Source organism: Anser brachyrhynchus (genome assembly GCF_964034855.1).
Source record: "Anser brachyrhynchus genome assembly, chromosome: 5".
Classification (NCBI taxonomy): Eukaryota; Metazoa; Chordata; class Aves; order Anseriformes; family Anatidae; genus Anser; species Anser brachyrhynchus.
In genome coordinates, this window is record NC_137699.1 from 51,128,820 (window position 1) to 51,152,999 (window position 24,180).

General features: G+C 41.0%; 1 protein-coding gene across 5 annotated transcripts in view; it reads right to left on the minus strand.

Annotated features, from left to right (window-relative positions):
- Positions 1 to 2,020: 2,020 nt before the first annotated feature.
- The window catches only part of SYNE3 (spectrin repeat containing nuclear envelope family member 3), a 65,220-nt gene continuing 43,060 nt past the window's right edge, over positions 2,021 to 24,180 (minus strand). For all 5 annotated transcript variants that reach the window (XM_080594271.1, XM_080594273.1, XM_080594274.1 and 2 more), the window contains exon 18: positions 2,021 to 13,168. In XM_080594271.1, the coding sequence (XP_080450397.1) occupies positions 12,974 to 13,168 (195 nt within the window). In that variant the 3' untranslated portion in view covers positions 2,021 to 12,973. The remainder of the gene's footprint in view (positions 13,169 to 24,180) is intronic.

The following is a 24,180-nucleotide window of genomic DNA, read 5'->3' on the forward strand; positions in this document are numbered from 1 at the left end:
AGCAATATGTGTTTATCAGAGCGTCTGTCTGCAGTTGGGAACCGAGGCTGCATTCGTGGTATGTCAAGGAATGAAGTTTAGAAAGCTTGAAATATTAACCTGGGAAAAAAAAAAAGGCTTTTAATCTCTCACGACCATAATGCTCAGGTTCAACACACCATCAGCCCTTTTTCCATAGCAAGCCACTCCCTGTTAACTCTCCAGGGCTGAGATTGATTTTATTTAAATAGTTCTCACTCGGTAACCTTGCTCCATCCTCTTTTATTTAAGACTTTGCTAATGATGTTTTTTTTTCTTTTTTCTTTTTTCTTTTTTTTCCCGTAGTTTATCTAATCATGTAATGAACACTCACATCCGAAATGACCTCATTATACTGGTGGGGGCTTTTTTGTGGATACAGTTTAGTGCACAGGCAGAAGGCAGAGGAGAGCTCTCTATACGGAGAGGTTTTAGGCATTCTGTAAAATCCCTGCTGACCACAAGCCAGATTCTTACTGTTGTAAATTGACTTAGTTCCAACAGCTTTAATGCAGCTACCCTGATTTACTCCACTTAAGGGTCTTACCTTATTATTTTTATTTATTGAACTTGCCACCTTTTGCTGTTACAACCTAAACAGATATTTCTATCCTCCAGCAGTGAGGTTTCTATCTGAAACAGGTGTTTATCTAGTAATATATGACTTAGGAGATTTATAACTGCTCAGAGTATTTCACTGTCCTCTAAAAGTGTTTATAATAATTCTCATTGACTGTACCAGCTCCCGCTGATCAGCTGTAGAGTTACTTGCAGCCTGAACCTGGTCAACAAAATATTCGTTTACCATACAAGAATGAGCTATTTTGTTTATTTTTAAGCACTTCTTTCTCCTCCCTGCTGGAAGACAGTCTTCCCTGGTCTATGTATGGTGTCTGGGACAAAATAAAGTCGTTCCAGGTGTCCTTAGTGTCCTTACCAGTTCCAGAAGAACTGGCCTAATACACACCAAGAAACCTCCACAAAACAACAAAACAAAACAAAACAAAACAAACAAACAAACAAAAAAAAACCCTGCAAGATGAAAATATATTTTGCAAAGGAAAAAAAGAAAAAAAATTTTGTTTGTGCACTGACTGCAGCCCTTAGAGCAATGTAACTGCCCCCGCTTCATAGTTTTCACTTGTTTTACCCCGCTCTCTTCTGGGAGGGATTTGAGCTGCTGGTCAGATCTTGACACAGCTATGGTCAGCTGAAGTGTTTGCATGTGTACTTTTGGGGGCTTAGTGGGAGACAGCTCATGGGTAGCCACAGGACCACATCGCACAAATACCTGAGAGATGTCACGAAGACCTGGATAAAGATCAGTGTGTTCATAAAAGCGACAGGGAACTGAGCCCATAGGTTAACCAAAAAATCGTAGTGGTTTCCCACTCCTCCAGAAGTAACTGCTTGTGGAGCCCTTTCATGTCAGAGAACTTGGCAGACTCTGTCTCATAAAGATTCAGGAAAGAAAACAGCAATTACTCGGATGCTAATGAGAGCTGTGCATCCGCACACACACGTTGCGGTGATTAGCCTTCAGAGAAGTCAGCAGCAGCTAAAGTAACACACTGCTCGCTCACTGGAGGTAATTCCAGGTTTGAGGTTCTGAAAAAATTCCCCTTTGTCTTAGCAGGTTTGGGACTGAGGGGAACACCACAGAGAGGGAGTGTCAGAGGCTAACGCTGTAAGAAATTATATTGAATCATAATATGGTTTAGCAAATTCACATTTTCATTGGGTTCTGAAGAATTCTATTCAAACAGCAGCACAGTCTTATAGAAAAGATGACATCTTCTATTAAATCTTACAGGGCTAGAATGAAGCAGGTACTTTCAGCACAACCTTCCTCCAGTGGTACCTGAGCAGAGAGGCAGACAGCAGCAAATTTTATCCTTGCTTCACTTGTTCTGGGTGTTTCTAGGTCAGTCCAAATACTCTGATGATAAGAAATAAGCACAGTGAAAATGTGAAACTGCCCCCCAGAATAACTTAAAAGTCCTTACAAAGAAAAACATGTTTATTTACGTCATTATAACTGCAACATCAATTTCTTTTTTCATTTTTTCATTACAAAAAAAGGATACATGCAATAAAATAAAATACTCTGATGTTATATCCAATGCAACATAGTTCATTGCAAACAGTGGAGCGTCACAGAAGTCACAAGGCAAGGGCTTGGGGTGATGAATTTCCAGTCTCTTTATCCCCCTTGCCAACAACAAAACCACATTGTATTTTATTTGTCATCAAGGGATAAGCTTTCAGAATAATGTGGCCTGATCGCAGGAGGTCCCAGCTGCCATTTACCTATCCAAGAAGAGTCCCGTGGTATCAGATTCTTTTACTTGGGAAAATACGCTTCTGGCAAGGCTTAGGAATAGGCAGTGTTTTTGCAGGCAGCGTGCAGAAATCCTGCCACGTTACACCACGGTCACGGCACGCAGCACGGGCCTCTGCTTCACAGGTGCACAGAAGCCCTGGCTGAGAGTGACTCGAGCCCCCAGTGCTGCTCTGCGGAATGAAATCAGGCCATTTTCCACAATATTGCACCGTAGGTTTCTATTATGCTCATCTGCCCACGCGGCTTCAACTGATTTAACCTGGTATTTCAGCTGTGGGGTAAGCCCAGAGCACACAGGAGGCGCCCACAGCCCAGGAGGGAACCCAAAGTGCTGTCCTGAGGCACTGAGAACATAACCTCCTCCCCGGTTAAAAGTCCCCGTCCTTCGTTAGAAAAGGGCCTCGCTCTGCCACTGCTATTCACACATCATAGGCTCTTATTTTTAATATTTCCTGTGAAATTTCACGGGACTGCTCGTGAAATGAAGTTCTGAACGGTGTGAATGAAGTACGGAGTCAGGCCCCGGACTGGCACCATTTCTAGGATAAACTCCTTTGACTTGCAGTCAAGACTTTTTAGGAAGTGCTACATAACGCAGTCCAGGCTTTCAAAAAAATGACCTGATTTCTTTCCGCACATCTTACGTGGAATAACACTAAAGACGACTTAGCTCCAGCAATTCAAATAAAAAATAAACTCAGTCTTTTTTATGCAGTTAAATTTTTATATGATTTCATAGAGAGTCAGTATACAGAAGCTTCCAGCTCCTTGAGATAATTCTAGCAAATAGGAGGACATGTATGAAAACAAAGAGCTTCAAAACTACATGGAAATCTGTAGAATAAAAAATATATTTATATATATTATTTTCCAACACAAGCAATAGGCAGTTTAGAAAAATATGAGTGTTACAGTCTTTCTGAGTCAACAGTTGTAAAAAGAAAGGATTCAAAAAATAAGTTTAGCTTTTCAAAAAGCCACGTTTTTAATAAGAAAATAGACTGGTCCGCATTTCCCTGAATAAGCCAGAAAGGTTAAGGAAAGGTCCAAGCAAGACGAGGAGTCTGACTTGGACTTGATATCAGCTGTGATAACATGCACATGTACAGAGACAGCTGCTTGGCTCCAGTATTGTTTACCTTAGAAATGAGCCTAATTTATCACAAATGTATTTTAAAATCATAAATAACATGACAAAAGTGGAACTGGTCCCTGCAATGCAAATAATTGTATTCATATAAGCAAAAAGTGACATCAATCCAGTTATTTTCTTGTGACACTTAAAAGGTATTTTGCAGGCAGCGGTTACATTGAACAGCACATGTATAAACACAGATTATTATTACAGACTCTGCTATCAGCTACTACACATAAACAAGAGGAGATGTTCGTGCTGTAATTGCCTCTAACATTTTTGTTCTACTTGGATATTAACATTTACAAGAAGCTGGGCTGGGGACGCCTGAATTCGAGCCAGGGTTTCAGCAAGCAGAACGCACAGGGTTCACGGGAAGTTGTCTGATCCTCTCCACTACCAGCCCTGGACCCGCAGAGGAGCTCTGAAGACTTTAAAGCCATTCACAACATGAGTTCCTGTTGTGAACAGCCTTGGGTTTCCTCAGCGCCCCGGAGCAGGTGATGTAACATGGGACATAATGGTGTAATTTAGATCTGTATCAATAAACCTCTAATTCTGGAGAATTCCCATTTTAGTTCCATGTCACTTCTAACAGGATACCACAATATTTGCTGACTTTTATATTAAAAGCAGAGAATGGTTCAATTACAGAAAAGTTCACCGCAGGCTGTGCTTAATAACTTTAATACATTCATTAGAAGTTCTTATTAATTTTGTTCAACGTGAGAGTAAATCCCTTCATTTTGCCATAATTTTTGTGACGCACGTGGGATATTTATGCACCCTTGAAGGGTGTCTCAGCATATTTCTTTAAATTTTCCTCTAGCTTAAGACTAAACAAAAGCACAAAAACTGATGGAAGCAAGATTAATGGAGTGCTGGTGAAGGGATCCAAGAGTGTTTATAATCCAGCCTTGTTAATGAAATTGGGCCCAGGACAGCCAGCTGTTTTGAGAAGTGAGGACAGGTCCTCTGCAGAAGCACTGTACGTTGGTTATATTGCTAGTAAACAATAATGCAGTTTCTGGGTCTCCTACCACTTTTCAATGTCAATGCGGTGTTACATCTTACAAAAGCAACGACAGGAAAACGCAACGCCCGCGTTATTGCTTGTGTAATTGTTTCACAGTGGTCCAGCACAGCCCGGTAAACAGAGAAGAAGGTAAGAGGCTGGGAAGGTAGCTTGGAGGCTGGGTAGGTGGAAGATTCCAGGATGTTCTCCTGAAATCACCCCATAAACTGAGTGAGCACAAATTAAAAGGAAAACACTGAAACAATGACTCCAATCAAAAGCAATACATCCACTGAGACAAAACAGTTGGGGTCTCAGAGCAGGACAAAGAGGGGTCTTCCGATTTCCAGTAAGCCACATGTACAAAATGGGGGTTGGTGTTTGAGAATGGAGTCGTTTAGTACCTCCAGCATCCAAATACCTTCAGAAACAGCCAGTGCTCAGTCCATGACTCCCAGGTTAAACTCTTACAAGGTCTGATCTGGGAAGGTGATGGGAAAATCGTCTTGGGTGCTTTTCATCTCGGAGGCTGAAGTCCTAACTCAAAGCTTATTAAAGCTCATTAAAGCTTATTAAGCACATACCTCTAAACTTTCCCAGCTTTCTTTCCAGACACAATTTCTTTTAAAAGCTGCACTTGAGAGTTACATTGTGAAGTGGAATGTCACCTTTCTTTAAGTAGGACAATAATTACGCGCCCCATTACATGTATACACACATACATATATTTCTTAGCAGTGGACAGTACCATACAGAGGTGTTCGTATCTGTAGCGAAACCAAGCCTGTGGTGTTCAACGCCTATTGGACTTGACAAAAGAAACAATTTAATTTTGAAGGTGGGGGCCACTTTAGGAACAGTACCAGCTCCTAACCCCAAATCTGAGCTGGAGGCCTCACTGCAAAGCCCAGATAATGGCGGATGGCACCGCAGCCTCCCCTTGGCTTCCAGCCTCTCCCAATTCCCCTCCCTTTTTTTAACATATAGCTTATGATTGAACAAAACGGAGTTAAAATAAATAGTTCGCTAGAGGGCTTGATGAATGAGTTGTGAAATCAGCTTGCTAAGTGTGACCATTTTCTTTTTCTTTCTTTTTTTCAACCCAAAAAAAAATAAAAAAGAAAAGAAAAAAAGAAAAAAAACTGTCCTGGCTTATTCTGATGTCTAACAGCAACATTCAAGCCTTCTGGGCAGCTCTGGGGCAGACACCTTTGAGCACACAGCCCTGGGCCCAGTGGCACATGGCAGTGCTCGTAGAAACAGCAGCAGCACGAGGGTAACAGAGCCGAAAACACCAGCCCTCCGCGCTAATTAAGGGGAAATTTTCTGCATGCAGTAATTGGATTACCCATCAAAACCTGCTTGGAGAGAAGGAGAGAAAAAGGGTCTGGGCAGGCTCTGAACAATGCTAATGGCAGGGCTTTCATCGCTAATAACTGTTTGTTAAGCGACACCTTGCACTCTGATTTGCAGGTGTGAATGTTAAGGACGGTCCCTGAGCCAACACGGAAGGCAGATGAGGGCAAGACATGGGCAGGAGACTCGGGAGAGATGGCAGCAGATATGAGCCCCATCAGAGAGCTACAAAGGCTGTTTTGCTACAGGGGGTGGTGGAAAAAGGCAGAGGATCTGCAGGAGGAGCTGCAAGGGGGGAACGACAAGGCTGGCCACTGTGGGACCAAGACTCTGACCAGGACGTTGGGCTGGAAGAAAACAGAGAGGAGGCAGAAGTGAGCGCAGGTAAGGAAAGGGAATGCGCTGCGATTTGTCGTGCAGGCTTCTGTTGTGAAGAGGCAAAGACACAAAATGAAAGGGTCAGGCTGAAACCGAGCTGTGCTGGGTGTGGGCATGAAACTTTCCAATAATCCTTGGCAGGGGGGGCTGAAGACAAGCAGAGTTTGGCAGACGGAACGAGAAGCCTAAGTGCTGCAGCAAGACCGCTGCAGGGAGAGAGGAAAGCTGAACAGGATGGAGAAGTGGAGGAGTAAAAAACAAGAAAAGTGGCCAATAAGTGTTTCAATTTGTTGAAACCAGACCTTATTTTTTGCTATGTGTATCAATGAAGAATTGGCTTTGGAAACATTTAAGAGAAAGGTGACAGGAATGACCAAGTGCATGGGTGCCTTATGAAAAGCAGAGAAGACTGGGTTCATTTACTTTGCAAGTAAACAAAGCAAGCAGACATGATAAAAGAAGGGAAGATAACAAATGGTCTGGAGAGGGTAACACTGGTCTGTCTCTTTCCTTTGATTTGACACACTGGGGCCAGAGAAGGAAAATCAAGCAACCTCCACCAATTTGAAACCAAATTCAGTGGGATACTTTTTTCACCTGGCAGGAAGGATGTGGAACTCATTGCCCTGATGGCTTGGGAGCCAGAAAGCCCCTGGTATTCAATAAGGCATCGACTAGGCTCATCCCCAAACCCAGAAGACTGAAGGCCACACCTCACAATTACTTGGAAAGGAACAAAAAAACTCGCCTACCTCAGTTCTATAACGAACCTCTAATTCCCAAGGATCGAACAGAGACCCTCATTATCTTTCTCTCCACAATAGCATTTCCTGTGTCTTTTCCTGGCACGTCGGCGCCTACCACCTACAATTAATCTGTCACTGAGGCGTTTGAATTAGCAGTTCCTTCTGTATTTGGTGAGGAGAAAGAAGCACCCCCAAGGCTCAGATCTCAGCTAGAGTGATGCCCTGAAGGAAGCCTCCTCCACGGTCAGTGAGGTGAAGCTGGACAATGCTGACGGCCACTGTCCCAGTTTTGTCTGGCAGAGCAGGCTGGCAAACCTTTGTTCCTGTGTCATTAGTCAGGGTTGCTCTCATTACGCCAATCCCACCTGTTCGCTTCTTGCACCGAGATAACAGGTTGCCTTTTGAAGGCTTGATGTCTCCTGCTGCTGCCATCGGGATTTGGTACCTTCAGCACAGCAGGTTCACCTCACCCACGGTCTGACAGGAGGAGGGGGGATGGCTCACTGATACAACCAGCTCACATCTGGCGCTTGCTGAAGTAGGATAGGCAACAAAGGTGCCATTCAGGCTGCTGCTCGACTTGGTATATTCCTGACACATCTTCACTTTCTTTCCAGATCTACTGATATGTTAGATGCATTCGTATTTCAGATTGGATAGACAAATTAGAAAATAATTAGAAAAAATAACTGTATGACAGTTTGACTGTATGCTTTATATATATACAGTATGACTGTATGTTTTATATATATATTTTTTTGAAAAAGGTATATTCAAGCTATATATATATTTTTATTTTTTTTTTTGAAAAAGTTGTATTCAGGCATCTCAGCTTTGTTTCATTTTACCATTGAGGAAATGCAAAATGAACCCCTAATTGTTGTACATACTTCTGCCAGTCAAAAAGTGACTAAAACCTTCTACACAGTTACCCAATATCTATGACTAATCTGATCTGAACCCAGTATAGCCCATTTATAATTGTGTTTAAAAATGGCAAAAATAATAAGATTGGTTTCTGAATGAATCATGATGTCTCTACCAACAATATTATCTTTAGTATTTTAATAAACTGGCTTCTGAGAGTTGCTAAGCACTGACAGCTAGACTGATGCAATAAACTTGTAATGGCTCAGAACAGGTCAATGATCTGAGCACTACTAAGAATATCCTTGCCAGCCCCCAGCGGCTCTGGAAGAAGCTGATATAGTTCATTGAGTAAAAGTGTTTTCAGCTGCAGGATAGCAAATGATGCTATCCAATGGACAGGAAAGACTCCAAAAGCAGCTTTTACAGCCAGCTGGGTACATAACCTATGACCTGGGAGACAGCTGTGATGCCTGGCGAAGATATATTTGTTGGGGTATTTATAATATTTCTTGAAAGTCAAAATACTGTATACTAGGGTGGATAATAAATCAGTTTCAGTCTGTAACCTTCTGCTGACATGCAGAGGCTACCATACGTACATTTGGTGGTGGCCATTTTTTTGGAGACATTTGTTCTTTCTGAGGTCTTTGACTCCCAGTGAAGAAGACTATGGAGAAATAGAAATTCTAAGCGTATCCAGTGATCATTAGCTGTTTTTATTAGCTAGGTTAATATCTCAGTTAATATCTCAGTCAGGGCAAATAAGCTGGTACTCGGTTGAAATGATTATCACTCTGCAGATCCTGTGCTAACTGATGTGATGATTTTTATATGCATATAGAACTGAACACTTTTCACAAAAAGATTTCTGGAGAGGGCATATATGAATAATATTTAATATAATCTAAATTGCTAGTTGAAATCAGAGACATGTGGCACAATAGCAATTTTCTACTTCACTGTATTGCAGTCATGGAAAATTCTGTTGAAAGCATCTGGCTACAAAATCAATTACAATTTATAAATTAGGCTTGCTTTCACTCCGAAGGCTGGGTTTGAAGTATGCCCTCGGGGCTGTGCAGAATTCTTACTTTAATGCTTTGGCACCCGACTGTAGGATTTTGCCTTCAGCACTGATGGGTCATTAATATGGTTAATCACCTACTGGGTCCAATAAGGCAGGCAAGAGAGCTTGGACAGAAGCACAAGAACTCTGCTCTGAGAACAGGCTGCGTATCTACGTGCAGTGTAGGCTACATGGCCTGAGCCAGATGCACAAACAATTTATAAGCTCAATCATTTTCAATCTATTTTATAGGGCTTTCACACTCTCCGACAGTGGCTGGATCTGCATTAAAGCAGTGCAAGCACTCAGGTGTAGACACTTATCTGTTTTGCACATCCCAGGTTTTTGGCAAGGGATGTTTTAAGACAGCAGCCCCAATCTGAAGCTGAGCTACAAAACACCTCAGTTAAATAGATGTCAGAGGTGCATGAGCATTTTATAGGCACTAAAGTGAGGATATAATCCCCAAATCATCTGTGATCAATGATTCAGGAATGAAGAACAGTGCTCAAGATTTTAAGGACTGATTTAGAAACAGTATGATTTATTTTGTGTTTCGAGCAATCTGGCCTTTGCTCTGTTTCCTGGAAATTGAACTGAGCATTTTGTTTTCATTGTTCCCACTACTGACTTAATTAATATTTATGCACACCTCCAGCTATCAGTATCTTAAACTTTTCAGAAGAAAAGTTAGAGAATAAAAAAGAAAGTCAACTTTGGACTTACATTTCAGGCTTACTTTTGCTATTTCTAAAATTCCTTAGAAAAATAAAGGGAGTAAAATTCCTTAGAAAAAATTTCATCTCATTGGACAGGTGAGGTCAATAAAAAGCAGTGAAATTGTTCTAAGTGAGATGGAAATCAAAGTCTTGTGCTTCAAGTGGTTTCCATTGCAAAGATATAGAAAGATTCATCACTTAAGTGAGATATTCAGATAACACGAGTTAAAGAGAACAGATTTGCTGTGATTTAAAGCAAAAAACTGCAAGATAACAAAGGATTTAAAGAAGAAAATGAATGTAACCCAGCAGCACAAGTGTGTTTCTCTCTCTCCCTTTTTTTTTTTTTCTTTAAATCCTGCCACAACACTGAAACATCAAGGTGATGATGCAGTTTTCTGTTATGGTCCTCTGTGTAACTTTTTTTTTATCCAGTTGCATGCTTCCGTAAAAATCATCCAGATTAGAAAGGCTGGGCAGAAAGAAATCTGATGTGAGATTATGTGCTTTCACAGTAGAAACTTGTGTATGCCCCTTCTGATTTTCTCTTGTGGCTATATTTTTACTCATTATTTTAAATTTCTTTTTTTGCTGGCATATATTTTCATCACATGGAGAGGCTCAGCAAAACTCAGAGAAGTGCAACATAGCTACACCAGAGGAAAGTGCGTGCACAAGCACACGTATACACAGCCCCATACAGCAGGTTTTGTCACTGCCCCTCTTCCCCCACACTTCTTTTCCGCTGGAGCATTTCATTAGAAATGGAGCTGTGCCTGATGATGATTAGCTTCTTGCTGCACAGCCACCGGGTTCTTCCCCTGGGGCTGGCAGCAATGCTTAGAGAAGCGTTGCGGGACTGTGCATGGCTCCTGAGCAGCTAATCGGGGGAGTGGAGGAGGCACGTCCTCGGCCTCCAGAAAGAACAGTCGCAAAGAAGGAATTCGTTTACTCTGCTCTCTGATGAATTATAGCTCCTCTCCATCTGGCTCCTCCATGAAAGAAGTGACAGGCCCTACCTTCCCTCACTTCTGGTTTAGCTGTGAATATCTTTAGTTCTCCCTCAGCATACAGCCTTTCCCCCCACCTCTCTGTTCCTCCCCCCCGCCTGCTCTCTTACTCTCTTCTGCTGCCTCCTGACACTCAGGCTTTAATTTGCTTCAGTTCAGATCCTCCTCACACTCCCCTTGACCTCTACCTGAATACCTTCACCTTCCCTGCTATCCTTTGCTCTTTTCCACATCCTCCTCTTCACTTTTTTTTTTTTTTTCATAAATCTGATGTTTTTATGTAACTCTAGCAAAACCAGGTTAGTTGGAAGCATTACTAGGAAGACAGTGCAAGAGTGCTGATGGCAAAAGAGCCTCCTCAGAACGCTGGCAGAGTCCCTGTTACTTGCCCCATTTTAAATCTTACTGAAGAAAGGGTGTTTTAATATGCAATAGTATCAATACTTGAGCAGGGAGAGGGAATCAAAAAGATTCAGAAATGTTTCCTCTTTAGAGACTGTATTCTTGTCCTTTCTGTTATTCAAGAGAGTTCCTTTCTTAGGCTTTGTAAGTTGTTGGACCCCTCTCTTCTCTATCTACTCTTCTTTGACATCTGCTTGTTCCCCTTCACTCTGTGCCCACAATGAGCTCCTTGCTGCTCTGCCTTCCTATTCTACTCGAGTTATTTTTATTTAACAAAACATTCATGGGTTTGTTAAAGAAAAATGACTTCCTCCTCCAATTTCTCAGCTACTAAATAATTTACCTGTGCAACAGATTTAATATTATTTTGGAACGTATTTGGGAAACACCAAGTACCACATGCTGGTATGGACAAGGCAAACTTCTGCACCAAAGCCAGGATGGGAAAAATAACTGTTTCTTCTGTCGGTGTCCCCCCCCACCCCCCCCTTATTACTGAAGCTAAATGAAGGGAAAATAAGGTGTTGCTCTCGGAAATGGCACAAAATTTTAGAAATTACCTTTCCTTTCAGGAATCAATTAGGTAAAACACCACCAAGAATGGTTTCATCACAGTAAAGCTGAGGTTTTACATTAAAAGACAATGTTAAAATGTACATTCAGAAATTTGATAAATCAGGCATAAACCTAGGTAAATAGATGATAAATTGTTATCACCTTGGCGTTCAACCTATATAGAAATCCATGCTTGCCTGCCTTTGATACAGTCAGTTCACATCACAGCAAAACATTAACACATTAACATAAAAATAGACTATGAAAGAGATTTGTTTTCAGGGAGGTATTATTAAAGTAGTTCTGACTTTTGCAATGCTGACATTGAGGCAGGTTGTATCCCACTGTTCAGGCTTTATAATCCATTCCCAAATGAGTCTTTATAAAGTTATAATAATAATAATAATATTAACAATAAAATCTCCACTGCTTTTTTAAAGACAAAATCACTGATATAAGGTTTTGTTCAGTGCTCACAAATTTGTTCAGAAAATTATGACCTGATTTTACAAGTTCTCTATATAGATGTAACAAAAAAAAAGTCTTTTTTTTTTTTTTTCCAGCTTTCCTCCTGCTGTATTCTACCTCTCCTGATTCAGGTGGGCTGGAGAACACAGTAATTGGAAAAGAAATCTGGTAAAAAAAAAAAGAGAACAGGAGAAGGCCCACCCCCACTTCTATTTAAGTCAGCGGAAAATTTTCCATTACTTTCTGCAATACCTGCATCCAGATACTGAAAAAACAGTTCAAGATTTTAAATAGAATTGTCCCAATTTTCCTCAGGCTGAGTGTCAACCCCTGCATTCCAACACAATTCTGTTCTACCTGCTCCCCCGTTCACACTCTGGTGCATGTTCGCATCTTCGCATACTTGCTGACTTTGGTTGCAAACATCAAAAATCTGATTTAAAAAAACAAAAAACAACCAAAACAACCACAACAACACCACCATTCAGTGTTCCTTGCTGAAAGATGGTATAAACATAAACATTGCAGGATTATCCCCAAACAGTGGATGAGTGGATGGAGATGTTAGTTTGACCACAGATATGCATTTATATATACTTTTTATATATATATATACACACATATACATAATCTCTATATACACTTTATAAATATTATAACAAAATATTGTAAAAATATTATTTTTGCTCAAATACTTGATTAATGTGGACTAATCTTATGCTGCATTTATGTGATATACCCAGTTGATAAGATGGCCCTATTAGAAGCCCTAAAGTCTACAATACTTGCAGTTGTTAAAAGAAAAAAAAAAAAGAAAAAAAAAGAAAAAAAGGAAAAAAAAAAAAGAAAAAGAGTCTGTATTTCTGAGTCACCTCTTGCCATGCCAAGAAGTTAGGTTGGAGGTGGGCCCTCGTATCTCAGCATCAGGTTGAAGGACCGAGCAAAGTTGTTGGCCAGCGTGCAGCTGTGGGTGTCCTCTACCAGGGGCAGGAGGAAGGCCAGGAGCAGAAGGAACAGGAGGAGAAGTTGCAGTGGCAGTGCTGCCCAGCACACTCGATGCAGGAAGGAGCACACTCCAGAGCGCTTCTGAAAGACATAAACCAAACAATAACTCAGACTGCACTGCAGTATGCCTCAGTTCCTCTTACACCTTCCCAGGCACATCTTAAACTTTTATGTGATGCAAAAGAATGGGAGAAAACACAAAACATTTATTGTTGAACAGCCACAGAAGAGATGCACACAAAAAAGTTACATCACTTTTCCTTATGCTGGTGCAAATCAGGAGTAGCTCAGTTAACCTCATCAATTTAATCTGGATCAACACAAACAGGAGAGAACATATCTGGGGCTACAGAATTCAGGAAATATTAATTAAGAAGCAGGATCTCCACTGGCAGAATTCCTGGATATCTCCTGTCAATAAGAAGAACTGTGTGTGCTTTGAAGAAAAAAAAAAAAGAAAAGAAAAAAAAAGCCCAAATATCAGCAATCTGTAAAACAGTCCTGAAACATATGACTCAATAACCCATTAATTTCATCAAACTTGGATTTATACTCAGAACACAGAAATAACACTTAATGCTGCTACAGCATTAGATAACAACCTACATCACAAGTATGAGCACAGAACATCTGCTGCAGTGGGATCTGTGTTTTTCACAAAAGGAAGTTAATTCGAAGGAGCTTAGGTTGTGTTCAAGCCTCAAAGGATATCAGTACTATAGCAAAATCAGGGCTCCTGGCCTCTGCTGGATGTATGACTTAACAGGCAATGCCTTTGTCCCACTAAAGCACCATCAGGAACAGCCCATGGGAAACATCAGCAGAGAAGTTGAGAAGGATGATGGTAAAGGAAAGCAATCACTCCTTGTTATTTCTAAGGGTCTCTTCTACTGCTTTCTAAATTTCCCAGTCTCTTGCAGCTCTATATAAATGTTTACAGAACTGATTATGAAGGCAAATATATTGTTGTGGTTACACATCACAAGACACTTGTGTTGTGAAATCCTCTTTCAGATGCAGTCGGTTTCCTTCCATTACATCAAATGGCTGATGAGATTTAGTTATTGTATTGGGCAGAGGTAGAGGCAGCAAAGCAGGAGCTGCTTGCTCTATCATTTCAGACCTGCACAGTGTCTCAGCTGGAACTTGCTCACCGACCCCAATGAAAACTCAGGTCCCTGGGCACTGGAACCGTCAATGCGTAAGTGTCAGGGTGCAAGTGGCACTCTGACTGTAAGCATGCTTGGGAACTTTCCTGGGTACAGCTGGCATTTACCCACCCAATTAAGGCTTCACCATCCTGGCTGGATCACAGGAGTCATCTGTTCCTACTGTGTTCTCTTCTCAAACACCAGCCAAAGTACGAGGCATAACTACCAGTACTGGTGGCGCTTTCCCTTCTCAAGTACTGGAGCCCAGACCTGAAATCCTTCATCTCCTCTGCAATTTTATTTATTTATTTTTTTTAATTAACAGGTGTAGTTCTGTTGATGGAAGACCAGATGGGAGTTGCATCTGCTCTGGGACAATTCAGACCACACTCCTTCTTCTACCATGAAGATGTAATAAAACTTAATGGAGATGTTAATGGGTAGGACCCTGTGACCTGTGACTACTCCACAGTTCATTACGGCTATGAGTCTCAGAAAGGTCCTCAAAAACTCAAACCGGGGATCAGAAGCCCAGCTCTAAATGACACTCAGCTGTGTCAAGGACAGCCAGTCTTTCTAACAGCACCCAAAACCTACTTTACAGCTATCCATCCACTCGGGTTTGTCTGGCACCCTACGATGGCCCCACTTCCAAAGGCACTCATGTTGTTCCTACCCCAGCTCTTTTCCTGATCCAACGTCTGATTCAGAGCAGGTCACTGACTCCGCCCTGAGCTCTAAAGCAAAGGCTGTTAATGCAACTTTAAAAAATAAGATGAGATTGAAATGTCATTTGTCAAGTGTGCTGTTCTAAGATCTATGGGAAGGAGCTGTAAAATTGTACTGCCTTTCAAAGTTTATCCTGCAGAAAGAATTAATATGAAATGGCCTTATTAGCAAGCTATCGTTTGCTCCCCTTGGAGCTTTCTGCAGGGTAAGATACTCAGGCTAAACACAGCAGATCCTAGCATTAGAAAAATCAGTGGAGGAACTTGTGCCTGGGGGCAGAACTTCAGAGAAGGAGAAATATTTTGTCTTTATCCGCTGTTTCTCTCCCAACTCTTTGCTGGGGTTGTAGGCATTTGTGTTTGATGAACTTTTGTCTTTGCTGCCCAGCTTCTCTGTTTTGTTTGATCACACAGCAAGGTCAGAATCTGTATTTTTGATTCCATTTGTTGCCATGGAAATGCCTCTCCTATCACACACATGGCATTACGATGGCTCTGCAGGGCTGAAGATGAGGCACACAAGCGCTGTGAGAGTTTGGTGGTTACAGCAAATTTGCAATGATAAGCCCTTAATATATGAGGGCCCCAACCTGCACACACCGAAATCCATGGGAGATTTACCATTAATGACAGTGTCTGCAGCAGGATTATGCACAGAGACAACTAAATAAAGTTGGGATTGAGAACTACTTATTCATGGAGTTCAAATGATACCCTTACAAATGGATTCATTACTTACACATCCGGGTTCTGCTATTCTTGTGCACATGAATCCTACAGTAATTCTGTTGCTTTGGGCTGGCTGGAACAATTTCTTTTTTATTATTATTATTTTTTTTTATGATAGCACTGCTAGAGTTGTAATAATTTAAGGATAGAAAATTTTGAGAGTGACAGTAACTTTGAAGAGGGGAGATGATACAGTTGGAAAAAGCTCAGAAGCTTTCAGGCACTGATTCCCTCTCCTGGGTGTGAACAAAGCAGCACTTCAATTTGGCTAAGGCTTTTTAGGTCTGTACTGCAAGTGAGATGCTTTCAGGCTGCAGTGACCTCAGAGTACAGCACCAACAGGGAATTGAGGAGGCCAAGGTGAAAAACTCTGCTATGCTGGACTTGGAGTGATCAGGACTGTACAAGTCTACCTGGAGTCAGGACCACAGTCCCAACCCTTTAGCACATCACTGTGTGTTAGAAAAGGACAGTCTGCACAATTCCACCTTTGCAAAAGTCAGTTCGAACATTTCATTTCCATGTGAGATCAAAAGTGGGAACCACAAACCTTGCTACACAGTGGATTTCCCCTTCTCCCCTCATTTCAGCTACTGGTATTAGTACAGTTGCTACCCAGCACCCACGGTGTCTACAGTGTGTGTGTCAGATCTAGGCTTCACAAAATACTCTGAAACCAAATCCTCCTCTAAGGAAAACTGGCAGAACTCCACTGAAGTCAACAGAACTTTAATTTCCACCATCTTAGAATAACAGCTGGAATACCTGGGTACCGAGCCAAAGCATTAAGACATTTTTTGAAACACACATGGAAAAGGAATAGGTCGATATTTAAAATGAAAATATACTTTTAAAGTTCACCATCAAAGATAAGCGCCTGTTCCCTGCCCCTTATCCCTCAACGTATCAGGAGAAGCATGGATTGTCAAGAGGCAGACAGCTGTGTTTTGTGTAATGCTAAATGCATGCTTGTTACCAAATGAACTGCACTGGCTGTGAACATTCACATTTGTGCTTGATTCATGCTGGGGTGTTTGAATGACAAGCATCGGTTTAGATCTAGGGAGTCCTCAGCACTTAAATCTGTTTGCAGTTAATAACTCCTTACCCAGCGCACCATGAAAAATCACTTGGATGAGAAACAGCAGAAAAGCACTTTAGAACTTGCTACAGAATATTCCTTTATAAATTGCTGAAGTGCTTTGCTAAAATTCAGTGCACTCCCTGGTTTGCTGTTGACCACATTCCAGGACGTGCAGAAACACCCAGTTAATCTGGCTCTATGAGGAAGCAGAGGAATACAGCATCTGATATCATTCTCATTAGTGGGTTTTGGCTGCTGCTTGTATGTCACAAGCATGTCCAATAAAAGTCATAACTACACCACTGAATCAGGGACTCAGTAGAGAAGAAAGATCAACTCTGGATTTCTTCCTCTGACCGTAGAGCATTTCACTGAGATACCATCTGCGGAGATGCACTGCTATCTGAAAACTCCTGCTCTCCCCATGGATAAAGGAACCAACTCCTTCATATTCTCCGCCTCCAACCGCTTTCAGCTCTGGCACTTTCCTGAGCCTATGTAGCTTGTCTACCTTGTTATCAGTAAATCTTTCTTCCAGGTACCTTATCCAGCTTCTCCTTGAACCTATGCAAAATTTTAAAGTCCAATATCCTTCAGCAAGGAGTTCCATGGGTCAACTACTAGAGGCATGAAGAAGTCAGCCTTGAACCTAGCTCCTAGTTCTTTCTTGTGGAGAATCTGTCCCCACCTAAATTCTCTGCACCGTGCATGACTTGAAAGCCCCCTGAGCCCACTGCTCAGACAGGATGAATCCAGGCCTGTATCTCCCCAGTGGGCAGATCACAACATAATGGGCTTAACCTATAGTAACAGGGACAGAGGAAGAACACCTTAATAGGAAGAACAGACCTTGGAAGGGATCGCCTACATGGGTGTGATTTCTGCCACCTCGTCATTCCTTTGAGTACAAGCAGAGCTGCCAAGAAGACAGGAACAGCAGTTTACCATACTTCTAAATAGAAGCATGTCATCATCATGTGCCATCGCTTTTTTTTTTTGGTAAAGCAGTTGCCTCTGGGAGGCCATGGCTTTCTGCCACTTGAGATACCACTAGAAACAAACATAGTTGCTGCTTACAGAGGCAGGTTACTGCCAACCAGAATAGATCAGCTCCAGGGGGAGCAGAGGCTACTCTCTCAAACCAAAGCAAATTGGACTTTTACCTCTGTGTGAGACCATTTATAGGTGGGCTCCTCATCAGTTCTCAGTTCAGAGCCGTGAATATCCCTCTCTGAGATAAGCAATATTGCAAATCACAGCTTGTCTCTTCAAGAGAAAAGGACTTTTTTTTTCCCTCCTTGCTGAGGTCCCAATTTGGGGGAGTTGGATACCACTGCCCCTACAGAGCTGAGCATCCAGCAAGCTGTAGGACAAAGCTATGGCTCACTCCCACACACCACAGCAGAAACCAAGTGTCGAATGCTGTCAGTCAGGCCTCTGCAAAAGGACAGTGAGCCACTGGGTTCAGAACCATACTTTCCTAAACATAAACACTGCCCAGGGTAGGCAACCAGCAGTGAGGAATGAGTGAGGATGGCTGGGACCCTTCAGAGTCCTGTGCTTATCTTTCTCCATCTAACAAAGGGCTACCAGAACGTTTGTGCTGAAGGAGGTTAACTGAGGTCACACAAGCAATTTCAGCTCTGACATTTTCTATCTTCAGTTTGCTTGACTTTGTAACCTCAATGTTCTTCTCAATTTTGAAGAGGATAAGTGTATGCATGTAAATAAGTAAGCATACAGGCAAATTACAGGCTTTTGTTTTCTCCCTGAGGGGAAATCCTGAGTACCTCAACACGGATGGATGGTTAACTAGAATCTCTGATGAAGGCTTGATTTAAAAGAAACGACAAACACGGAAAAGCCAGCAGTTCAGATCTGAGATTTCAGCAATCACACATGGCAGATATTTCAGATTTTCTGCTGCAAAGTCACTTAGAACTAAGTCCGGTGCCATATGCCGCTGTGACACAAACAGATTTACAAAGGTTAGCTTCTGCATGCATAAACAACATGCATGCTTTTAGGATGAGCATGCCACTGGACAAGGGCTACAGCCTGATCCATTAAAGCAGCACTCATTTCTATAATTCTCCAGGCCTGTATTTCTATAATTCTCCAGGCTTCTCCTTAGCAAGCATAAAAAGTCCCAGTTTGGTCCCAGCAGTGGAAGCTGATTTCTCTTTACCCAGGAAGTGTTTGATGTGGGGTAAAAGACAGAAAGCACTGTGGAAGACTAGTAAAGCAGTAGGTAGGATGGGTCACTAAAATTTTCTTAGTTCTATGTTATGAGAATATGGTGGGCCAAATTTCCAGCAGGGTAATTTCGAAGCACTTTTTCACACCCAACAGCAAGGCAGTGAGTTACACTGAGTCCCTTAAGTATCACAAGGGAAGCATTTGAAAAACTTTCAGAACAGGGTAAGAGGTTTTTAAACCAGTGCTACACAAATCCGTGCTCTGGAAATCCAGTCAGTATCAAGGAAGGATGGTGGTTCTTTACTTTGATTTCAATCCCTGACAAAAAATACTTCTAAATAACTTTATTAAAAAGATATTTAAATCAAGGCTTTTAGCTTGCAATTTAAAATCTTAGCTAAAGTAACTGTTCTAAAAATCAGCTAGCAAGATACTTGAGGTAGTCAATTTCAACTTTTTAGAACAAGCTTTTCCCATTTTGTAAAATAACATTGATTTGCAGTGTATTTACCTTTAAGATATATTTATTGGCAGTGAAATAAAATCTTTGCAGTTTATTTTTTTCCCTTAATCCCAAAGCGTTATGTTAAGCTACAAAGTTGTTTCTATTTGTATGCATCTATTTGTATCTATACAGAATATATATAGTTAGAGTTTTAATTCTGAAGTATTAAGATGTTAGAAAATGGTGAACAGTAATTCATCTTTACTAGACGATGAATACTTTAATCATGATTTGTGTCAAGTAAATCATGAAGGGAAAATGGAATAATTAAAACCACAAATATACCAGTAGCTTAAATACACTCATAAGCAACATGATTTATCCAAACATACTTTGTACTTAAAAGCAATTTTTTACTACTTTTGGAAGAAGAGTCTTAGGCAGCTAGTAAACTGGATTACGTTTTTGTTATGCCTGAAAGTTTAATATTAGACATCAGTATCCTGCATTTATATAGGAAGGTAGATAAGGAAAACAACTCCCAGTTTCCAACTTCCACTCAGCCTTGCAATATGAAATTAATTAAATTTGGCATAGAAAGAATAAAAACTGAAATAAAAACAACATTTTTCTGAAGCTGTAGAAGAGTTACTAAGGTCAGACATTGGTCTATCCCATCAAAAATGCATGTTTCCAGCCGCTTTACCAGTGACTTCCCTCAGTTCAAGATTAAATTTACCTGAAATTTCAGTCATCGTGCATAGTTTGAATATTATTTGTATTCTATTTAAATCACTTTAAAATGTGATTGTTTGTTTTAAAAAGCCACTAAACTTATACAATGAGATATTATTATATTTTTTCTTACTGTGCTTTTCACAGTAGTTTAAAAATATTTTTTGTGTGTCTAGTGGAAATTGGTTTTATTCTGCTGTTGTCAATAAATCTCTCCCTTGATACCTTTGAATTAGTAAGTAAAATTATATCCACTGAGAAACATCATTCTAAGATATCTGCTCAGTGAAAATCTGCAAATACTTCACAAAGTGGTAGAATAATTGAAGGACACATCTTTTTAACAAAGAAGGGGCCATCAACCACATATTCAGCCACGTTAATGTCAACAGAAGGTGAGAACTAGGCGTCCTGGGAAGCAAAATGTCTTCTCCACCTTGCACCACCACCTCTTTAGAGGGAGAGCATCAGCAAGGCACAGAAGTAGAAGAACCAGGCAAGAGACAAACAAGGAGTCCCTGTTTTCTAGCATTTGTGAAAGTCTGCAATGTGGATTGTTGAAAAACCCAGAACGTACAGAAATAAGTGCAGCCAGGCAGGCAGTCTCAGTTGCAGTAACCTGAAGGGAAGGTAGTGGACCTGTTGGAGAAGGAAGGTGACGATGCTGTCTGGCCAGCATACTGAGCAGCAGGTCAGAATTAGGAAGAGGAACGGTCAGGATTTTTCAGCTTTTTTTTTATTATTATTATTTTTATTTTTTTCCTTCTCCCTAAGAAGTTTCCTTTCTGAGCAAACACCACTGCTGAGTGATGTTACTCCAACTGGAATTGTTATTAATCTGAATGGTGAGATGCTCTTCTCCCTGTGTTTGGGCCATATTATAATTCCTACAGCAGGCAGTCACAGCTGTATAGACACAGTGATGGAAAAAATATGGGCCATTTCTTCAGAGAACAAGAAAGCAAAGTGTCACAGCAAAACATCAGATCCTGACTGACAAACTGGGCTCTAGCTCTTGGCTCCCCCCACAGCCCTGAATTTGAAGCATTTTGGCTTCATCTTGGCTGACACCTAACCTTTTTTGTTCAGCACGAAAACATTTGCTTAGTCAAAAGAGATAAGAAAAGCTGAGGAAAAGATACATTTTACCAAGTCTTTTCCATTTTACTATTAATGTACCTGCACAGAAGATTTCAAGTGATTAAAACCCAGCAGGACTACAGGAAAATAAACAGTCCACATACTTTCAATAGAAAGGCACCATTAACACAAGCATGTACATATGATGCTGAGCATTTTTGTAATATGAGTTTCTGCCTTGAAGAATTCCTGTCGTACCTGCACTTGGATGGAGCAGAACGCGTTACTGTTTTCTTCCTGACAAGCTGTGGCAAGCTCTTGCTTTGCACAGTTTCCTGAATGGCTGCATTAATTTGATTGACTCCAGATCAATGGTGTTTCTAAATAAGATTAAATTACAGGCTCCTTCTGTCCATGTGTTATAGGAGATTATTCTTAGCAGAATCTCAAAGGAAGCAATTAGCTGACCACTGATGTAATGAATTCTAATTATTTTGTTTGTACAAACAATAAAGCCAGAATCATTTTGTGTAGCAAGGAAGTGTAATTACTCTGAGCACTTGAGAAAATAAATCAAGCAGTGCTGCCTAGACCTGTAAATAATGAGCTTTTGACTTCCTATTTTTGTTAAGAATGTCCGTGGAATATTTTCAGTTAACTCAGAGCCAACCTTTGAATGTAACATTTATCATAGCTATTATTGAGCATTTGCTTGATTACGTCCTTGAATGTGCTAGGTGCCCTGCAGAAATATCCATCTACATTGCCCTGTCACTGGCACCTGCTAAAAATTCACTACAGCCAGTGCAATTTCCTGCAACTGTTTTTTGTTAATCAACAAGAAGCTGCTCACATCCCAGTCATTAGGCCACGCTGTTCCTTAAGGGCACCGGTGGCTAGGGGCACGTCCTCAGCGAAGAATGAATGATCAGAAAAAAGCTCATTAATAAACATGGAGTAGGCTCTATTCTGGCCAACATTTTGCCACGCAGGCTAGAAAACGAATAAAACCAGAGGGCAATGCAATGAGACTGGCTGCCCCTGGGTCTTCCCATTTTCCAGGTTGATCTGTTTCTGCTGCAAAATATTCATAACTCAGACTTGGAAGACAAGCAGAGCCACCGGGGACCTCATGTTGTAGAAGCAGAGATCAGTCCAAAATACCAGAAAATTTGGCACCTCCCATTGCATGCCAACTCACTGGATATTTCAAGTACAGTGAAGCAGCCCCCAACCAGGTGTCCTTTCTGCAGATACTAACTCCTGAGATCAGCCACTCTGAGTGGTTTCCTTCATCACAGATTTGAAAGGATAGTCAAAACATACAAAAATATTTTGCCTTATCTTTCTTTCATTTTTCACACTTTAAGTGTTACATCTGATTTTAAAATAAACTGCAAAGCTCCCAATTCTGCAATTGGTTTGCTTTTCCTCTTCTCTCAGCCTGAACAGTGATGCATCCACAAGGGATCAACGTTATCTTCTGGTTCTCCTAAATGGTGTTCAACCACGTTATGTCAAAGCAGGCTCACATCCTGATAAGAGCCTTAGCCTGAGTGAAAGAGACACCTCTGCTTACAGCACTTGGATTCTGATTGTAGACACAGTTTAAATCCAGAATGAATGCTCTGAAGTCTGCAGAATCCCACTGAAGTGATTAAGGTGTAAGTTACAACAACATTTGTACTGGCTGGGGGAAAACTGCACATAACGTTGGTGCAATGGGAGCCATTTCCTTTGTGCTTATGCGTTATTTCAGTTCTACAATCCTTCTCACCCCGAGCTGTTTCTCTTTGTGTTCAGTAGCTATTAAAAACTCAGAGAATGCTTTTTTGTGCTCTTGCTGTAGGCCTAATTGAAAAATGTTTGCTGTCTGCCATTATGTTATTTCAGTATCCTTGAAAATTAACAGAAGACTTCAGTCTCTTTTAGAGAGGTTGAGGAACAAATACCACCTACCCCAAGGCAGGTGGGAAAGATGAATTACAAAACAACATCTAATTGCTCAGTGAAGATGGGCTGATGTCCAAAGGGATTTTTTGTTTGTTTGCTCATTTGCTTTGGTTTGTTATTGTTTTTGTTTGTTTGTTTGTTACTTTTTTTTTTTCCTCACTCCACTCCTCTCCAGACAACTCTAGCCACCTGAATCATATGAAAGCAGAGAATTCCTTGGTCAGTCTTCTGGACTGTCCCTTTAGGCCTCCTCTAGGGGAAGGCAACACTACTAAATGTTCCCTCTACACCGAGTATTAAAATGTCACATTGTTTTTCCAACCTGCAAAATTCTGTCAACTTTTACTGCATCACCAACAGTACTAAACAATTAATGCTGAGCCAGGCAGGCAAGACTGGAAAGTCTTCGGGGGTTTTCAGGAAGGCTGAACTGTAGACAAAACTACTCAGGTGATGTGTGAAAACTACCAGGAATAAGTCACTATTTCACTGGGGAAAAACATGGGAGTTGCTTCTCCACATTTGAGCACCAAAGGAATATCTCTGAATGAAGAAATCTTGACTTCTCACCATACTAGAGCTGCACTGTATTGCACTTTAAATATTGGTCTTTTCAAAAGAGGTGTTGCAACAGGAGAAATCAAGGGCTTGGTTTAGTTTAAGATGATTATGTGATTATGTTCATGCAACACTTTATTCATCCAATTTACCTTGTGTTGGGCAAATAGAGCCTTATTCTATTCCTTCTGAAAACACAGTGAAAGTGAGATAACAGTGCAAAGTAGAAGCTAACTCTCTGTAAACTGAGCAAGGTCTGACATAGAGGAAGGACTGTTCAGCACTGTCCAGCTCAACAGAAACACTCCCTGACTTATGAAAAGTGGATCAGAAAAGCTTCTTAGGTTAAGTAAGAAGCTGGCAGTATTTTGTTTTCTTTAAGCTTGTCCTTATCATCTGCTGTACTGCTTCTGTTTCTTATGTCATCACTT